Source organism: Mytilus trossulus, chromosome 2 (assembly GCF_036588685.1).
Source record: "Mytilus trossulus isolate FHL-02 chromosome 2, PNRI_Mtr1.1.1.hap1, whole genome shotgun sequence".
Lineage (NCBI taxonomy): Eukaryota > Metazoa > Mollusca > Bivalvia > Mytilida > Mytilidae > Mytilus > Mytilus trossulus.
Window position 1 is genome coordinate 72,057,290 of NC_086374.1, and position 20,237 is coordinate 72,077,526.

The following is a 20,237-nucleotide window of genomic DNA, read 5'->3' on the forward strand; positions in this document are numbered from 1 at the left end:
TTCACGTATGCCGAACATATCAGGTTGGGGTGTTCAACTTATATATGTGTTGTCAACAAAAACCTGCACTGTAAAATAACAGTAAGTCAGGGGTAATCCGTAATATATGTGTAATTCAGGTCTCAGAAAGGGTATATACTGTGACATTCCCGGCTTAAGGCTTATATCCCCTTCGCCTTCGGCTCAGGGGATATAAACTCTAAGCCGGGAATGTCACAGTATATACCCTGTCTGAGACCTGAATAACATATAATAGCTGATCAATATTAAATGATTGTCAAGAACTGTATTCAACTTTATTACATATTTCCACTTGCAATACAAATGTATAGTAATAACCAGATTTTAATCTTTGCAGCTTGCCATTACAAAGCATGCACCAGAGATACAACTAAAAGTGTCTGACTTGTCTGTACGCCCATTATGGCAAAATGTTAAGGCCAGGAAAGTGCTGATGAACTCTGGTTTTCATCAGATTGGTATGATTCTTAACTTCAACAGGACTCCATTATACAGGTAATGTCTAACCGCCTTTACAATAATTTCAATGTTATAGGTTAAGTCTTGATCAAAAACTTTAATCTGATATGGGATGAAGAAGTACCTGAACACACTTTATTTCGTAGTTATTGTCTCATCAACTAGAAATGTTCTGCCAAATTAGAATTTTGAAATACAATTTGTGTTTCACTTAACACTGAAATGTGTGTTGGTGTGTTCAGGACATGGTGAGTTATTGAGACATATTTTTATAATTTTATCTCAATAAGTAATGAAAAAGAAGATAAAAAGCACAATAAAAATAAGTTCAGAAAAAATAGTCTAGCACTAGAAGATACAGTGACAAAGAATTTTCACACATACAAAAAGTAAATCTGCCATTCTTGTATGGTTTTTGTTGAAACATAATTTTCAATGTAAATTATTCCTTTCAGACGACTTATGACATCAGTTCTACAGTTTTTCCTGGCTGTAAGCGCACACAAGAGTCAAGTGCTATTGTATAGATTAGATGTCAACCTATTAGGAAAGCCAAGTATTTCTAAGGTAGATCGCTTGCATAAAATGGAAATTGCATTTCTGCAAAATCTTTATTTGACTTTGATACATACTTTTTCTGACAGTATCAAAGCTTTCTGGTGACGATATGAAGAAGACATCATAAACATGAAGGATTTATCTCTATCAAAAATGAAAAATATAAAACAATTGCTAAATGTTCATGCATTATGCTTTATAAAAAATTACTCAAGTACTTTCAGTCATGCAAAATCCAACAAATAAGAAATGAATAAGCATTTCACAGAGTCATGAAATTTAAAGAAGAATATTAATAGAAATCCAATGTATTTTCCGTATTAAAAGTTTTATATTTTTATTTCCAGAGTTCTCAGTTTATAGAAGCTGGAAAATTGCCATCACTAACGCCACTGATTCTACCCAGAAATCAGGTTTGTATTTGTAACTAAAAAAAAATAATTCCTGCACTGTTGCATTTAATGAGAAAAAGTTAAAATATCATTAGTTATAGAACAAATAGAGAAGACCATAATTGGACTGTAAAAAATGTCCAATAAGAGCACTCACAGCACATTGGTCAAAAGAAAAATGAGGAAAATATGAAGAACAATGTCAAAGCATATCATAGAAACTAAAGATTTAGAAGCATCAACTTTCCCAATAATAAGATGCTCTAGAGAAAGTAGTTTACGCTCCACACGTGTTATATAGATTATATAAAGACATAAAATCTAGGGCAATATCATTTTTGAGAAATATGACTGAAAAGAAAATTAACATTATTAAATTGAAATTTCAAAATTTGAAGAAATTTGCCAAGTCAAAAATTGTCTGTTTCTTTTATTTTGCTTGTCTCTTTTTATATACTGGTATAAAAAAGAAGATGTGGTATGATTGCCAATGAGAAAACTATCCACAAAAGACCAAAATGACACAAACATTTACAATTATAGCTCACCGTACGGCCTTCAACAATGAGCAAAGCCCATATCGCATATAGTCAGCTATAAAAGGCCCCGATAAGACAATGTAAAACAATTCAAATGAGAAATGAACGGCCTTATTTATGTAAAAAAATTAACAATGTTATTGTGGAAATATTTATTTGTATAATGCAGCAATATTGCAATGTATAATTTATATCAATAATAAAGTTGAGGATGAGCACACCTTGGCTGAGTCGAGCAGAAAGAACCGAGGAAATGGATGAGAAAATCAAGTTGGCAAGAAGGTATTTACATACTATGAATTCATTTATTTTCAAGGGATCCAATTGTCATGAATTGAAGAACAATCAAATGTTCATAGATATTAGATTTTATTATTTTATAAAAATATAAGAAGATGTGGTATAATTGCCTATGAGACAACTCTCCGCCAGAGACCACTTGAAATTAAAGGAAAGCATCTATAGGTTATATAGGTCACGTATTTGCCAAAACTGTATTCAGTTGAACAATTATATTCTTATATTCTGGTTTACCTTCAACAAGTCTATAAAAACTGGTACCTAATGAATAACAAAACAAAACATCTTTAATACGAGAATGTTCTAACTGCCTTCTCTGTAGTCTGTGATTGGCACACATATGCCACTGAGTTCAGTTTATTTCACCTTTTCATCTAATTACTTTTATTAGGGCTTGCTTTTATAAAAGTTTTTTCACACCATATCACTATTATGATGAGAAATATATATGAGGGTAAGTTGCCAACCAAAAGCAATTTTTTGGGGTCAGATTGAAATAAAATATAAACCTATTTTCTATTTAAAAATAAGTTGATGATGCTTGATTGCCAATGAGATGGCTATAATGAGTGCAGGAAAGCCCTTTAACTTCAAGCGTCAAACATTCATTTTCCTCTACCATTAGTGTCAAATTGATTTTAAGTTTTACCATGATTAGTCAAAATTTCCTTATTGTGACTCGTCAGAGTTCTCAAATAATTATTGTTACTGTTATTTTTGGAAAAAAAATTAACTTTATTCATCAAAATAAGTAAAACAAAATTATCATCTAAAAGAAAGTTGTACATTTTATCGTTGTCATGCATCAAAACCATTAACATCATTTGGCTAGGATTTGTATCGTTATTCGTCATAAAGTACCCCCATTACTACCCTCTATAATCCACCTTAATTTAAATGAAGTTGAAGGAGGCAGTTATAAGCAACCATACAGGTTTCATTTAGATCATTGATATTATAAATTAAGTTTGTAGTCTGCTCGAACATAAAAATTTCTTCTACTGTGTGAGAAATTTTAACTATGATATATTGTTCATAAAACTATGAAACTGTTTTTCAGTAAATCTGACCTGAAGGAAAAGTACCATAACTTTGTAGACCGGGCTAAGACCTGGCACCAGATCACTGTGTCAGCTCAGGTAATATTTGTATTGAATACACTATATTCAAATTTGCCATAGAAACCTGAATACATTTAGTTCAAATGTACCAAAAAAAATATAAATACATTTAATTCAAATTTACCTCTGAAACCTGAATAAACTAAGTTAAAATTTACCATAGATATCTAAATACACTAAGTTAAAATTTACCATAGATTTCGGAATACACTAAGTATAAATTTACCATAGATTTTGGATTACACTAAGTATAAATTTACCATAGATTGATTTCAGAATACACTAAGTATAAATTGACCATAGATATCTAAATACACTAAGTTAGAATTTACCATAGAATTTCGGAATACACTAAATTTACCCCTTTAACATTGTCCTATGATGATTAGTCAATAATACTTGCACTACTTGTGGTCAGTGATCTCTTATATCAGAATATGTATTACCAATGAATAGATGGGATCTTAAGATTCCCTGTCTATAAGTGTACTATAAATCTATTTATTTTTTTGTTGATTTTATAATTATGTTTAGGAAATGTTCATAGTGTATGACCTATTTGATTTCAACAGCATTTTTTCAAGTATTTTTTGTAGCATATTGATTAGATTTAATCAATTGGGAGAAAATTTGTAAAATATAGAGTTTTTCTACCTTTAACCTATGTGATGAGATTGTGAGCATGTTGTGAGATATCAGCTTTGGACATCACAAAGGCTTAAAAGTACAAGAAACTTATAATTAATCCACGAAAATCTTTTAAAGCAAATTTAAAACTGCAATTAATATTGATGTATTAAAAGCATATCATGTATTGTAGAAAATATTTAATGCATGAAAAAGAAAGACTTTTCTGTAGTCTTATGTGTTTAAAATATTGCTAGTTCTAGATTGAAAGATGAAATATTTACAAAATGTGCAAAGTTTTGAATGCTAGGATGTATAAATTAGAAGTTTCAGTGCAACTATAGACCAGACAGTTAGTCATCAGACTAAGATAGGTGATAATCTAGATGTCACTGTCCAAACTTAAACAGAGATGAACAAGCATTTCATAGGACGAATTTAACTGTCTATGGTTAACAAACTTGGATTAAGAAGGAACAAGCAATTAACTACAATACATGCGAAAATACTAAAAGAAAGCATTGGAATACAGCATACTAACATGGGACTGACACGTCTAAAATGTTTATGATTATGGAAAAAAGCGACAAATCTTCACAAATAGTTCATCTTGTTCAAAGGAATACATTTGCTCCATACTTTGTCAGTCAAAATTTTCATTGCATAAATGACATTTAAGAATTAGATATACATATGAAAAGATAAATTTGGACGGGGGGAAAAATGAGGGTTCTCATTATTTTGGCTTCTTTAATCATTTCATATTGTGAGACCATAGGCAAATTATTGAAATTATTTAATAAGAATACAGAGTTATCTTTAAGATTCAATATTTTCAAGTTTTGCCGTATTATGCATTAACATTGCTTGTGCTACTTTTGAATTTTAGACAGAGAAAACAGAGGTAAGGGAGATAATTGCATGTTGTTATGCACAACCAAATCATTGTAGATCTTTTTTTATCATTGCTGTCATTATGAATGTATACATCACATGTCACTATGGTCATGATCATAGAAAATGATATGAAAATTTCTTCTTGGTTTTTTGAAGAACTTTTGTTAAATTTTTGGGAAAAAAATATAAAGTCATGTCACCAATGCAGGTCTGTTTTCTTGTTTTTGAGTTACAAGCAATTTAAAAAAAATAAATTGACATGAAATTTAAGGGAAGATATGACGATTTTACTGTATGAAAAAAGACATCAGAAATGACAAGAATTTCAAAATATTTTACCCCATTAAAATAACTTTAAGTTTTAAAGATATAAATAACTAAAATGGTTAAAAAAATAGTGTGAAAGAATTTTTAATTATAAGAAATGTTATGAAACTAGATGTGTCAAAGCGACATGAATGGCCCCATCCCAAAAAGTTGAAAAATCTGCAATTTCAATATAAACACATTTGGACACAAACATGATGGTGGTCTCACATATAAAAAATTCGAAAGGGTTCCACGGAACCCAGTGTCTCACCTACTTTGCTGTTAATTGCAGACTCAACAAAAATGAGGAAAAACATCAATAAAAATTTCCCTCTCAATACTATCTTTTGATTGAAAGAAGCTTCCAAGTTTGGTAAAAAATCCAGGATAGTTTATGAATGTAATAAATGTTTTATAAACTTTAACTGCAGACTGTATGTAATGTTAACTGGAAGATAAACTAAGTCCATTTATAAGTAAAATACGGAAAAAGTTAATTTTTTTTTACAAAATTTACTTCTGAATAATATCTTATGACCAGAAACAAGCTTTTGTCCAAGTTTGGTAGAAATTCAGTATAGTTTAAGAAAGTTATTAAAATTTCAAAAACTTTAACCACAGAGTGAATATTTGTGGACGCTGCTGAAGACGACAGAATGTAGGATCGCTAAGTCTCGCTTTTTCGACTCTAGTCGAAAGGCTTGAAAGTTTGGTAGAAATCAAGGAACATTATAGAAATTTTAAAAACTTAAACCACAGAGTGAATGTTTTGTTTCTGGCAAAAAACTAAGTCCATTTATAAGTAAAATACGGAAATGTAGAAATTTATTTTTACAAAATTTTCTTCTGGATACTATCTTATGATCATAAACAAGCTTCTGTCCAAGTTTGGTACAAATCAAGGATAGCTTATGAAAGTTATTAAAATTTAAAAAACTTTAACCACAGAGTGAATGTAATGTTTCCTCGCAGAAAAACTAAGTCCATTTATAAGTAAATTATGGAAAAAATGGAATTTTATTTTTACAAAATTTACTTCTGAATACTTTCTTATGATCATAAACAAGCTTCTGTCCAAGTTTGGTAGAAATTCAGTATAGTTTAAGAAAGTTATTAAAATTTCAAAAACTTTAACCACAGAGTGAATATTTGTGGACGCTGTTGAAGACGACAGAATGTAGGATCGCTAAGTCTCGCTTTTTCGACTCTAGTCGAAAGGCTTGACAAAAATCAGCTCAAAATCTGGAGGGGAATAGAGAAAAAATCCATGTAATTGTGATTTTCAATAATTTATCAAAGTCCAAAGCCCGTAATTTCAGCAAAAATAAGCGGAGCAGATGAAACTTAAGCTTGACCTATAACTCATCATGTTAAACTCACTTACCAAAAATCAACCCAATATCAGAAAGCGTTTAGAAAAAAAGTCCATATAACTGTGATTTTCAACAATTTCTTAAAGTCCAAAGCCCCTAATTTCAGCAAAAGTTAGTGGAGCAGAACGAAACTTAAACTTGATCTGTAACTTATCATGGTTAACTCTCATACCAAAAATCAGCCCAATATCTGAAGGCGTTTAGAAAAAAACTCTGTATTATGGTTTGTTGCGGAATGACGTAATTACGGAAAGACAGAATTTTGGACAAGGGTAAAACTATATGCCACCAACAACTTCGTTGCGGGGCCATAATAAAAGTGGAAAACCTAAGATAAAGCATCTTTAGGTTCACATTAATATATATTTATGTTGTAAAACAGTCAACTAAGGAATGATTTCTGTTGACATGCATGCATGTTTTAATGATTCTCTTAGTTTTAATTTTTGAATCATTCCATTAAAGCTGATTTCTTTAATCCTGATTTGATGTTGTGATCATTGTATTCAGCATGCTTTAAAAAGAACATATTTTATATTCATTGCTATAGATGTTTTCTCGATCAGTACAGTATTTTGGTTTAAGCAGTTCCCTAAGTTTTGACCTAATACTGACAAGAAGAGTAATATGTAACCTTACTATGATATATAAATTTTTCCATTGAGCTGAGTTTGTTATTACATAGCTGTGTATCTGCAGATAAATTGTGATAAAAAATGATTCAAAGTTCTAGAAAATATCTTTATTATCCAGTGTACAAATTTTAGCACATCTTGTCAAAGAAATGATTTTTGAAATAAGAACTACCTTTCATATCATAGTTTTCTCCTGAAAGGTTGATGGTTCTCTCCAGCAGTCCAGCTTTTGCCACTGCTAAAAACTGACTGCCATGAAAAAGAGCAATAGGGCTGAAAGTTCCATTATATCAATCAATCAATCATTTCATAGTTTCTTTGCAGTTCCTACTTTACCTCTACCTGTCAATAATTGTAGCCTTAACTAGAAGGAAAAAAAAAACATACTTCATTCTTAGAAATTCCCCTGGTTAATATCATGAGATGTATCCTTGTTTAGATATAGATTATAACAATTAATTCATCCTGGAGTTATGGCCCTTTAGTTAGTGAAATAGTTACAATCTTAAAAATAACTAGTAGATTCCCGACCTTGTGAGGGCTGTATAGCGAGATCATTTAAAAACTCCAAACATTTATTAGATTCCTGACCGTGTGAGGGCTGTGTAGCCAGATCATTTAAAACTCAACACATTTACAAATGTATTAGGTTTATTTTATTTTTTCTTCAATAAAATTTTATATTTCTTTGCCAAACAGCTATCAACAACTGCCCAAATTCATAATTTTGCTTAACTTTCATAAAGTCCATCGATCATGCATGCTGATTGTGATTTTAAGATTAATAATTATAAATATTCTATTTTGCATGACATTCAGTGTTAACAATTTATACAAAAACAAACAGTCATCATGCCTATTTTATTCCAGAGTTATTGAATAATTATATCCAATTACAGTATTATAGGGTAGAGGTTTGGCTATAGCCGCAGTCAAGCTTAATTCCCCTTGATATACTTTCTTTAAAATTCAACCCTAAAAAAATCATACATATTTACTTTGTATGGTTTGTTTTTTTATATCATGCAATTATTTGTCTTATGATACAACTGAGCAATGGGTTTGATACAAGTTTGTGTTGGATTTTGGTTCACCGACAGTTTTGTGGAATGGCGACACTTGGACAGAAGGATTTTGATGAACAATATAGCAAATATAATGCACCTTTTACTTTGTTGTAGGTTGTTTTCTTTATTTAAGGTATTGCCTGATATTTTTATTTATTATTTTTAAAGTAAATATGTAACGGGTTAACAAATAAAATTATTTGATGAATTTTCATCATTTTAAGCTCTTTTCTGGAATAACCTTTATCAAAATTGAAAATTAATGTATTGCTGGTATATTCCAAGGCCCAGTGGCTTTTATTAAGTTTTCCTTCTAAGTTAACTTTGATCAAATTGTATAGTCTTAGTTTAGTTTTCAGATACTAAGTGATAAACAATGATATTATTTGCAGTAACAGTTGAAACTTTAGATTTAGTTTCAAAGCCTGGAATCAAAATGAATTCCCTAGAGACTAGCCTAAACTATCTAGGGGAGCCTCTCATAATAAAAAAAACAAAACAACTAGAACTATTTACATTTCAATTATTTAAGTTCTTGTAAGGGGGTCTTATTGGGGGGTTCAGATCCCGGATCCGTTTACTGTTTAGTCAAATTCCCGTATCCCGCTTACACTATGTCCATAAGCAATTGTATTTTTTTTTGTCATTTCCCAGGGCCTGCTTGACCTCATTTCCCGTTTTCACGACACAATAATTTGACTTTCACGTGTCACGCTTACATAAATTGGCAATCCCGCTTCACTCATAGACCCCAATGAGACCCACTTGTAAATTTATCAAATGCTAAGCAAACTACATTTCAGTCAATAAAGGAGCTGCACCTGATAGAAATCAACTGTAATAAAGTACATGTATAGATATTCATTTGTATAAGGTCGATTTCTTTTCAGGTCATATATTTTGCAATCTTATTAAAATTATATCTCTCACCCGCTCATTTTTTAATTAGATTGTATATTTTGTTTCTATGTGAGGATTTTCTTAGCCAATATTTGTATGAGGTAAACTTTGTAATAGTAGAAAAAAGTGTACATTTGAATCTTCAATGAAAATAATAAATGAATATGAATTTCCTTGTAATCTTTTTTTCATAATCAGGATCGGTATTTTTATTTCAGAGTCTGAATTCTGCATGAAGTTATACTAACAAAGGGAGAAGAGTTTTTATTGTGAGCTGATAAAATTTATATCCTATTACCTAATAGTTTACAATGATTGTTTTTAATAGGCGAATGAAGAACTAGCCAAGTATGGGAGACCAAAGTCAACTCCTAACAAGGTTAAAGTTCGAGCTGGAGCCTCGGCATCACTTGAAAGAGTTCCTTTGAAGAAGGAGAGACTAATGGTTATTCCGGAGGTGGATCAGAGACGTGATTATGCACACTTTGTGTTAAAACAAAGACTAAGTAACATTGATGTCAGACACAAAAATGATGTCATGAAACTATATTTACCTTATATACAAAGTACATAAGGAAAACATGGCCGTTATTGTGAATATGAGGGTCTCCATGGAATTTATAGAATGAATGAGAACAATATTTTCAAGGTGCTTAAATTTGATGAATAGAAAGATAAAGAACTGAAAAAAATGCCATAAAAATGCACTAATATAGAAATGAGAACATCCCATCAAGAGCCTTATTGATGACATTTATAGAAAAGATAGGATATTGGCTATTTTTCAAGGCAACATTTTTTTTAAAATGTTTAATCTTAGCAGGTAAAATTAGAAGCAAAATAATGGTCATTATGGAAGATAAAATAATTTTATTAATAAATGACACTAGCTGTCTTTTCTAATGTTACATTTTAAAATAAATTACACTTTGTTTGTAAACATTACTTTTTAAATAAAAGTGTTTTCGTTAAGTGCTGTTTTGGTTTTTTGTTTGTTGATAATATATGTACGTTTTTTGTTTGATTCATTTAATTTAGTCATTCCATGTATTCAATAATAAGGGGCTTTTTAGTGAAATACAATAAATGTTCATGTCAAATACAAAATATGACTGAAATTAACCTTATTTGTTAATTGCTTAGAAAATTCCCTTATCGCACAAGTTCTATAACATTCATTCTCAACGATCTTTTGAAAAAAATGTTATTTAATAAAACTGTGATATTGTCTTTGACACACTGTTGTTTATTTTTTTACTTGTTTTGTTTTTGGAAATAAGTAGTTCATTTGTCTGGTCTTAGAAGTTTGTTTTTTTTTGTTTTTTTTTTATATATTTCTCATATCCATGGAAACTTCTTTTACCACATTTTATGAATTTTAAAGTGTTAATGTGTATTGTATGTTTTATTTTTTATTTGTTTAGAAGATTATGGTAGTATTCTCAATCTACAAAAATTGTTACCCATGAAAATTAACAAATTCCCAGTAAGTTGTTTTTTCTCAGTAATATACAATAAAAGATAAAACATGCTTTTTTGATTGCAAAGAAATGAATAAAAAATTGAAAATAATAAAACAAACATAATTATGTGTACCAGTATATCTGTGATACACTTAACCAAACTTGGCGACAATAACGGTAAGACATCTTGATATCCTATTAAACATCTCATACTTAGGGTAACATGTATTTTCTTTTACAGCAAAATTTTGATAAAACACCAATCAAATGTTGTATAACTGAAATATACTACTTACACAAAACAATATTTTAAATTGAATTTAAAAATTACTGGTTATAATTATTTTATACCCAGCATACAATAGTTGTGGCTGCAATAAACTTTCCAGTCTATGTGTTCATCCCATATCTGGTCAAAGTCTTTTAAGGTAGTCTCCCATAAGGTTGTGCTGTTGAAAATTACTGTAGAGTTTTTTAATGTGTGGGTACCAATTTTTCGTGGATTGCAAAACTTGCATTCTTGTGGACATGTAATTTCATGGTTTTGCCAAAGTTTGCATCCAACCTGATAGAAAATTTGTAATTTGTTGAACATTTAAATTTGTGGTTCACCGGTACCCACAGAAACCACAAAAATTGTTATCCAACCAATAATAAAGAATCCACAGTCACTTGAAACATAGCACACATGTTCAAAATGATTTGAACTGTTTAAATATTTGCTTTTTTTGGAAGGGGCTTTTTACCAAGAACAAGAAGTCACCTGAACATTGAATTTTGACGGAGAAGCCTTATCATGTGGTTCCATGGATACATGTGTGTTCTTTATTAAGTTGTCTGCATCATTCACTTGTTTTTTGTTCTAATTATATTAACTAACTATAAGTATTATTTTTTGTTTAGTTTTGTTAAGTAAAGTTTTATTTCTACTACTGTTATCTTTATAAAATGATTTATTTTTTACATGACACATTGCTACATAAAGTATACATAACTTTTTGTGTGTTTAATTTTATTTGATATGATTAGTATGTGAGATTTATGGTAGAATGGCAACCTAGACACACAAAAAAAAAACAATAACAAAACACCACATCTTATAAATTTGTACACTTTAAAAGGCAATTAGACTTTTTAAAAGATACCTTTTGAAATCCTAGCAAATGACTTTAACAGAGGAACTATACACTTTTAGGAACTGTAAGCCACATATTACTACATTTTTTGTACAACCAATACTTTAATGTTTGAGGATGTACTTCTGTCTGGTTAAGAATTTGTGTCATATGTTAGGACTCCTTGGTAAGGTGTACATGTATGCAATAGGTCTACTATATTTGGTGTATTGAATGATTGTAAGATGTACATGTCTAGCTAGCAGGTGTCATCTGACCTTGATCTCATTTTCATGGTTCTTTGCTCAATGTTTAGTTTTCTTGGTTAAGTTTATGTGACTATCAAAAAAAATGTGTACACTATCAACATAATATCAATGATTAGTAAAGAAGGCTAGACATTTCAAAGACAAAAGTTAAGTTTTTGAGTTTTGGTCTTTTTTTAATACTGTTTGCAATAGGTCAACTATATTTGGTGTATGGAATTATTTTATGATCTATATGTCAGTTATAAAGGTTTTATTTGACCTTGACTCATTTTCATGGTTCATTGCTCAGTGTTAAGTTTTTGTGTTTTGGTCTGTTTTTCTTAAACTTTAAAGTAATAGGTCAACTAGTACTATATTTGTTGTATGGAAGAATTGTTAGCTGTACATGCCTGCCTAGCATGGTTCATCTGACCTTGAACTCATTTTCATGGTTCATTGGTCAATGTTTAGTTTTCTTGGTTAAAGTTAAGTTTATGTGACAACTGTAATAAAGCTATATACTTATCAACATAATATCAATGTTTTAGAAAGAAGGCGAGACATTTCAGGGTGTGCACTCTTGTTTTATTTTTTATTGCACATGTTATTAGAAAATCATACAATATAATATTGATATATATACATAAGAAAGTAGACTCCACATAGTCGCAAAAAAAATACAATAAATTAACAATAAATCAATAACAATAAAGTAAACAAAGGAAGTAAAAGGTTGAAATACCTTGGAAAATATTTCATTAAATAATCTGGATTTTCTCACTGTTTGGTGGCCCGATTTGAAATAAGATGAATTCAGTGCCAAAAACCTGTTCTTAGAGTTAAAGTGAGTATCATGATAAAATGAAAAAAGCTAAAAATATGTCAATGAAAGCATACATCATCTTATAAAATTTCAAGAATGTCAGACTGTTATTATTTCATCTTAAATTCTGCATTTTTATATCACAGGGCATTATGGTTATTAAGACATTTTGAGGTCACCTTTAATCAATCAACTATATATGTTCTTACTTAAGATGATAAATGTCTTCCAACATGCAATTTTCAAAATTAAAAATATGAGTATTTTCAATTTAAACATAATTACTTTCTATCATAAATCCTTAAACAGATTATTCCAAGCACTATCATTAGTATTCACATAACATAACGTAAAAGTATAATTCCTAACCATATGTTTCTGGATTAATCTTCATTTGGTCAGAAAAATTTAAAATCAAAATGACATGAAACAGCATAAAATGTCTGATTCAACTTTGCCAGGGGGAGTTCCAACCTAAGCTATATAGAACAATGACATAATTTATGATGAACTAAAATTTACAGACAGATATATAGTCATTTAAATAATGCCAGTAAAAACTGTATATGTGTGCTCCTCTTTAAAGCAAGTCGCTGCTAATGAATGACCGTGGGCAATTATCTTTTTAATGCAGGTTGCAAAATTAAACCTTAGTATATAGTTTATCAAATTATCTCCCCTTAAGTCTTCTCGGACATATCTTAATCTTGAATATGACATGCATACAATTATGTCAAGAGTTCAATTATAACTACTGACAGCCCATATAATTTCATCATTGTCTGCATCACTTCTGTGGTCATTTTGTCTGCGGATCAACTAATGCTTTCTGTTTTGCTGTCTCTTTAGAAACATTGGAATAGAGTTTGTTAAGACGATCCTGAAATTACAAAAAATATATTGAATATCAAGCTCAAAATTCTTTTTAAAATGCTTAGCAATCTGCTGTACAATAGAGTTTCTTTGAATGCTTGATATTAATGGGATTTTTTCATACTAATGTATAATTTTATAAAAGTAGTTACAGTCAGTACTCTGTCAAGAAAATTGCTGTGCTTTTGGTACACCACAAACTTTTAGATACAATATTACACACTCTTTTGCATTGCATATATTTAATTGTTAGATATTCACTATGAAATGATTTTCTGTAGGTTCTGATAGAAACTGATGATAGGATAGGGTGTTATCATCTTCAATCACCACCAATACCCTATAAATGAGGGATTGAGGGTCTTGAAAAAATTGAGAAACAATGAGCCAAAAAACAAAGACCAGGCAATGCAATGGAGATCAGATTGTGTAAAGTATTGATACAAGAAAGAGCATCATGGACACACACAAAAACCCAATAATAATAGACACACTAAATTAAATATTTTTTTTTTAGAGAAAAATGGCCTTAAGAATAAAAGAACTCTCATCAAGACCATACTAAACGAGGTATCTAAATGAATCACCTTGTGTCATGTAGAAGGCACCGACCAAACAGTTTAGATCATAGCAATTCAGATACAAAAACAAAGTAAAATTAAGAATGGAAATTGGGTTTGTATCAAAGAGACTACAACCTGACCAAAGAGTAAAACACACCGACTGCTGAAGGCCACAATGGTTCTTCAACACAGCAAGATAATCCTACACACAGTGGCAGACTTTCACTAAAATTAATTTCGCTCGTTTAATTTTCATAATATTTTGTCAAATTATTTACTTTGAACCTTGAACAAAAATGTAAAAGTTTCAAAAATGTTGAACCAACCATTTTGTCAAAAAATTATACTGTTTATATAGCAGTTTGACAAACACCAATTTTGATCATTGAGAAGCTTAATATTCCTTTTACAATACAACGTAATTAAAACGTTTAGCTAAATTTTATAGAGTTATCTCCCTGTAGTGTTAGGTACCACCTTAAGCTGACCCCTAAAATATACATTTAACAATTCTTATATCCTACACTTTGAATAAGAATGTTTTTTTCCCCAGGTTTGATTGATTGATTGATTGGGGGTCGCTGTACAGTACAAATGAGGAATAAAGCAATCACCAATCACTAATCAAACCCTGAAAAAATTACAAACTAGAGGCTCCAAAGAGCCTGTGTCGCTCACCTTGGTCTATGTGAATATTAAACAAAGGAAGCAGATGGATTCATGACAAAATTGTGTTTTGGTGATGGTGATGTGTATGTAAATCTTACTTTACTAAACAGTCTTGCTGCTTACATTTATCTCTATCTATAATGAAATTGGCCCAGTAGTTTCAGTGGAAAATGTTAATAAAAATTTACAAATTTTATGAAAATTGTTAAAAATTGACTATAAAGGACAATAACTCCTTAGGGGGTCAACTGACCATTTCGGTCATGTTGACTTATTTGTAAATCCTACTTTGCTTAACATTATTGCTGTTTACAGTTTATCTCTATCTATAATAATATTCAAGAATTTCCACAAAATTACCAATTCAGGGGCAGCAACCCAACAACGGGTTGACCGATTCATCTGAAAATTTCAGGGCAGATAGATCTTGACCTGATAAACATTTTTACCCCGTGTCAGATTTCCTGTAAATGCTTTGGTTTTTGAGTTATAAGCCAAAAACTGCATTTTACCCCTATGTTCTATTTTTAGCCGTGGCGGCCATCTTGGTTGGTTGACCGGGTCACGCCACACATTTTTTAAACAAGATACTCCAATGATGATTGTGGCCATGTTTGGTTCAATTTGGCCCAGTAGTTTCAGAGGAGAAGATTTTTGTAAAAGTTAACAACGACGACGGACGACACCGGACGCCGGACGCAAAGTGATGGGAAAAGCTCACTTGGCCCTTCGGGCCAGGTGAGCTAAAAAAAATGAATCAAATTAAAAAAAAAATTGTCTCCAAAGACCTGTAAAAAACAAAGCATTAAGCACTTGAACAATCATTTAAATTTCTTTCACCAAAAAAATAAATAAACTGTAAAAATCTATGGGTTATCTTAGAGATTCAAGGAAATTTCAGGAATTTGACAGATTTCTGAATATTTTTTTTATCCTATATACATTATAAAGGTTTTGTGTTACATGCATGATATATATCGAATAGTTCATGCTATTTTAGTTTGATTTTGTTTATAATTTTGATTAAACAGGTAAAGTTTATATCACATACATTTAGAAATGATGCTGTTTAATATAATCAAGTGTGATACCTGAGCATTCTGTAATATATTATTCACTAGCATAACCCTTCTTCTGGAATTGTTGAGTTTTTTCACATAAGGTTCAAGATCTATTGGAATTCCTTGAAGCTCAGCTATTTTCTTTAAATCTGAAAATATAAATATTTTAAACTATAAAAGTTAGTGAGATTGACCAACAAAACAAGCAAAATATAAAATTTTCATAAAAAATCTAACTGCTTATCTCAAATTGTCTTTACCAATCTAAATAATACTAATTCAAAAATGTATACTGAAAACTCAGAATATTAGTAAACCCCACCAACCCTCTTGCTTGTGTGTATATTTGTTTTTCCAAGGGATTTTCATAGAATAGTTTTGAAGGATTGAAACATAAATTAATGCATAGGGATCTCCTACACATAAACACTCTTAAGAAAGCATTGTGTCCCAAGTCAGGATTCTTGTCAATGAACTGAACAACTACAACGTTAACAACAATACTTTATTTAAAGAGGGTACACAGTTCACTTTATAACTTATCTTCACTGAGGCCCTCATCATAGAAAAAGCATATACAGAAATAGATACATATACATGGCGAAGATGGCATACATTAGTAAAAATGTCAAGTATAATGATAATGTTCTATACAACTACATAATATCAGAGACATATAAAAATGTGTATATATGTCTCTGATAATATGCTATGAAAAAATAAACATTGTAAAATCATTAGTATTCAATATTTTTCAGCTGGTTGCTTAATCTTGAAACTTTTATACAGAAAGCTCACATGTGATGTCACTTTGAACTCATAAACATGTTGAAATTTACAAATTTTATTCACTTTAGTTTTTGGAAGAGACATAGTTTTTATATATATGTCTCTGGGTTTTTGTCAAACTATTTATGAGCAAGAGCATGGTCTTTGATAAAACTATTCCAATGCAATTAACCAAATCATGATTTCACCCGGATTGGTTTCATTAAAAATATTTTTTTGGGAGATATTGGAAAACTAACTACAAAATGTAAGTTATTAAGGTGCAAAAAATGCATTGTACCTTCAGCTACCAGATCAATCTGCTGTCTTAGTTCAATCTGGCTCTCTCTGAAAAAAGTAAATAATTCATGAATCAATCAATAACAAAGTACTGACCATCATAAATCATGGATCATACTGAACAGTCTGGTCAAGTCTTGTAGAGTCTGGAGGCTTTACAATGGTTTATTTATGCTATAAATTGTGACAAAATTCATTTGTTTTTAAATACGCTGTTTTGAAGTGTTATGTTTTATATTTGACTCAATAAGTTCACATATAAGGAAGTTTGCAGTGAACGGACTTAGATTGCAACTTTTGGCAATATGGCTGACATGGACTATTTTAGAGTCTGTAGGAAATATACGGCAATTTGACTTTTTCATGTATTCATAAAACATTTTTAGACTGGGTTTTCGGTCCTTATACATCCTTGGTATTCAAATATTTGTCTTTGATGGTTTCTGACGAAGGTAAATACATAACCGCGCTTTGGTTGCATTAAATATATATGGTGTTGTTTCCAACATCTTCAATTCATATATAAATGCACTTTTAAAAAAATTTAAAAGATTATTATACATCTGAATTTGAAATGTTTGAAGTACTGTTTTTTTCAAAAACTGACTAGACTCTCATACCTGCCAACTTTTGAAAATCCCTATTGGGTTTTAGTGAGCAACAACAATTTCAATGGTTACAATTTATCATAGTCTGTAATATGTGAACACAGTTTTTATTCTAGAAAAAGTGATGTATCTTTTTGGTTTAGAAACACAGATGATTTTCTGCTTTTTATTTGCAACAATCTTGTACTTTTATCCATGACTAGAAAAGAGAAACATAGTGTAGCTAGAATATGTCCATTGGATATATATACAGATACCAATAATACTGTGTACTGTAAAAAAGTGTTTATAAAAGACTTTTAAAGTTTTATATTAATAACATAATACAATGTAAACAATTTAAATCTTATCATTTTTACAACAAATAAACCAATTTTAAGATTCTGGACTCTACCAGACTGTATGGAAATTAACTATGGGTATAAGTCACTGTATTTATAAAACTAAAATGAATACATGTACATGTATCATAAGAGGGTGGTAACGTGTAATTTTCATGCAACATTTTCGACCGTTTTATTTAACATGTTTATGGTGTTTTCTTGATTTGACATTTTAGTTGTCGTTGTCTTGTGTTTGGTTCAATATGGGTACTTTGTGTTTCCTGTTATTTACTTTCAGTGTTTTGTGTAAGTAATCTTAATTTATTGTGCTTATCACGCTAGATTAAAAAGTAAACGAGGACTTATTCAATTATGTGTAATTTTCATGCAACATTTTCGACCGTTTTATTTAACATGTTTATGGTGTTTTCTTGATTTGACATTTTAGTTGTCGTTGTCTTGTGTTTGGTTCAATATGGGTACTTTGTGTTTCCTGTTATTTACTTTCAGTGTTTTGTGTAAGTAATCTTAATTTATTGTGCTTATCACGCTAGATTAAAAAGTAAACGAGGACTTATTCAATAAACATATTTACACTTTTGGTATTAAGCTGTATTTTGCCTCTGAATGACCTTATATCACCTTTGAATAACCTTTTGACGTCAAGCAACAATCACTATTTTGTTGTGAAGTCATATGTTTTGAATTATGAAGTCAAAGTTTACGGGAACCTGTGTGATGTTATGTAATGGCGGACAAATTTGCATACAAGTGTAAATACGTCCATATAAAGCAAGTTTAAAATTATGTATTAATGACCTGGCCATGGTCATTGCTGGTTTCAAAGATATTAATTGATACTATTGAACTATAGGTACATGAAGAACATTATTAAATCATACATAAAAGGATTAAAATGCATGATGTCATTGAAGAACCAAAAGGATTCAGTTAGAATTGTCTCAAAGTAGCTATAGTTTAAAAGTCTGTTGACGTTCAACTTATAAGAAAAAAAAATCTCCATTGTTCTCATCTATTTCTGAATATAAAGCTATATTTGCCCAAACTGCAGATACAGTGTATACAGGGTCATTTATTCTTAAATAAAATACTCTGCAGAAACAAGTCGAAACGCCCACTTCTTTGTTATTGAATATCTGTTCTGTGTAGATTACCTGACAGTTTTCACACGGCCATCAATTTCTTCAACCGATGGCTTCAGCAAATCAACTAATCCATCAGCAATCGCATCTCTTGTCGAACAGTCGAGGGGTTTTTCTTCTTCCTTTTTCGCAACGACACTGGACATTTTTTTCTTTTCAATGTCAATTTTATTCTTATTTCAAAATACAAAAGTCTCTATCTTTTAAACGCACTGTAGACTAAGATTTTGATATCACATATGACCCATAAACAAATGAGAAAAGAATGGCAAACGACGTACATTTGCAAAAAAACACAACGTCTTTAAATAAGTTAATAAATTAAAACAAAATTAAGTTCCAAGATTACAATGGTGTACATTTATGCAAGGACGTATAACCTGAGACTACGTGTTATATAAGTCTCAGGTATAACTAACATTGGTGATTTTTTTCCCATAAGGTCAAGGTCAAATAAACCCTGTAAAGCTTAAGGAACAAGGGATGTTCTGTAAAAAATTAGATATCATCGAGATGGGAGCCATCTCTGTGGGCACTGCTGTGAATAATGTGTGGTTAGAAATTGTGTATCTTCACCATGGGGTAAATGTCAATTGAAACCAAAGTTTTTGGCCTAGGGGACGACCATTTGATATTCTGGGGGGGGGGGCAGGAGGATTTTGAAAATAAATAACTCAGCCTTGATAATCACAAAAATAAATGGTTTGTTCTATGGTAGTTTGAAAATAAATTACCTGACTTGCAATGTATTGAAAATAAATAACTCAGCAGGTCTATAGCTTATTGGGCCTTCAGCGGTTTCAAAACCCTTCAAAAAAAATTTTGCCTCGCTCCGCTCGGCGAGATATGTTTGACAATACTTTTGAAAGAGGCTAGGTAAAACCAAACTAAATTAACTTTAATACTATGTATGTATGCAATATGTGTATATTGCTTGGGAATATAAATGATTCAGTTCATTAAGACAATTATAAAATACTTAATCTAATTATACCAATTGTCTTTTGTAATATACTTATTACTATGTATTTGTGTTTCGTTTGTCCTTTCTCGCTTATATGT

At 30.5% G+C, this 20,237-nt stretch overlaps 2 protein-coding genes across 3 annotated transcripts in view; one reads left to right on the top strand and one right to left on the bottom strand.

Annotated features, from left to right (window-relative positions):
* Positions 1 to 11,660, top strand: part of LOC134707928 (tetratricopeptide repeat protein 28-like) — a 28,117-nt gene extending 16,457 nt beyond the window's left edge. Inside the window, exons 14-20 of one of the 2 annotated variants that reach the window (XM_063568098.1) lie at positions 359 to 516; positions 936 to 1,047; positions 1,386 to 1,451; positions 2,175 to 2,251; positions 3,330 to 3,408; positions 4,907 to 4,921; positions 9,527 to 11,660. In XM_063568098.1, coding sequence (XP_063424168.1) covers positions 359 to 516; positions 936 to 1,047; positions 1,386 to 1,451; positions 2,175 to 2,251; positions 3,330 to 3,408; positions 4,907 to 4,921; positions 9,527 to 9,772 — 753 coding nt within the window. In that variant the 3' untranslated portion in view covers positions 9,773 to 11,660. The remainder of the gene's footprint in view (positions 1 to 358; positions 517 to 935; positions 1,048 to 1,385; positions 1,452 to 2,174; positions 2,252 to 3,329; positions 3,409 to 4,906; positions 4,922 to 9,526) is intronic. The other variant, XM_063568099.1, reaches the window with a different exon arrangement.
* Positions 11,661 to 12,587: 927 nt separating this feature from the next.
* On the bottom strand, positions 12,588 to 19,335 carry LOC134707930 (SNARE-associated protein Snapin-like). Its single transcript, XM_063568100.1, has 4 exons — positions 19,188 to 19,335; positions 17,083 to 17,129; positions 16,044 to 16,162; positions 12,588 to 13,727 (listed from the first exon to the last, which is right to left on the bottom strand). Exons 1-4 carry the CDS (start codon positions 19,319 to 19,321, stop codon positions 13,647 to 13,649), a joined length of 381 nt encoding a protein of 126 aa, XP_063424170.1. The 5' UTR covers positions 19,322 to 19,335; the 3' UTR covers positions 12,588 to 13,646.
* Between the last annotated feature and the right edge of the window lie 902 nt (positions 19,336 to 20,237).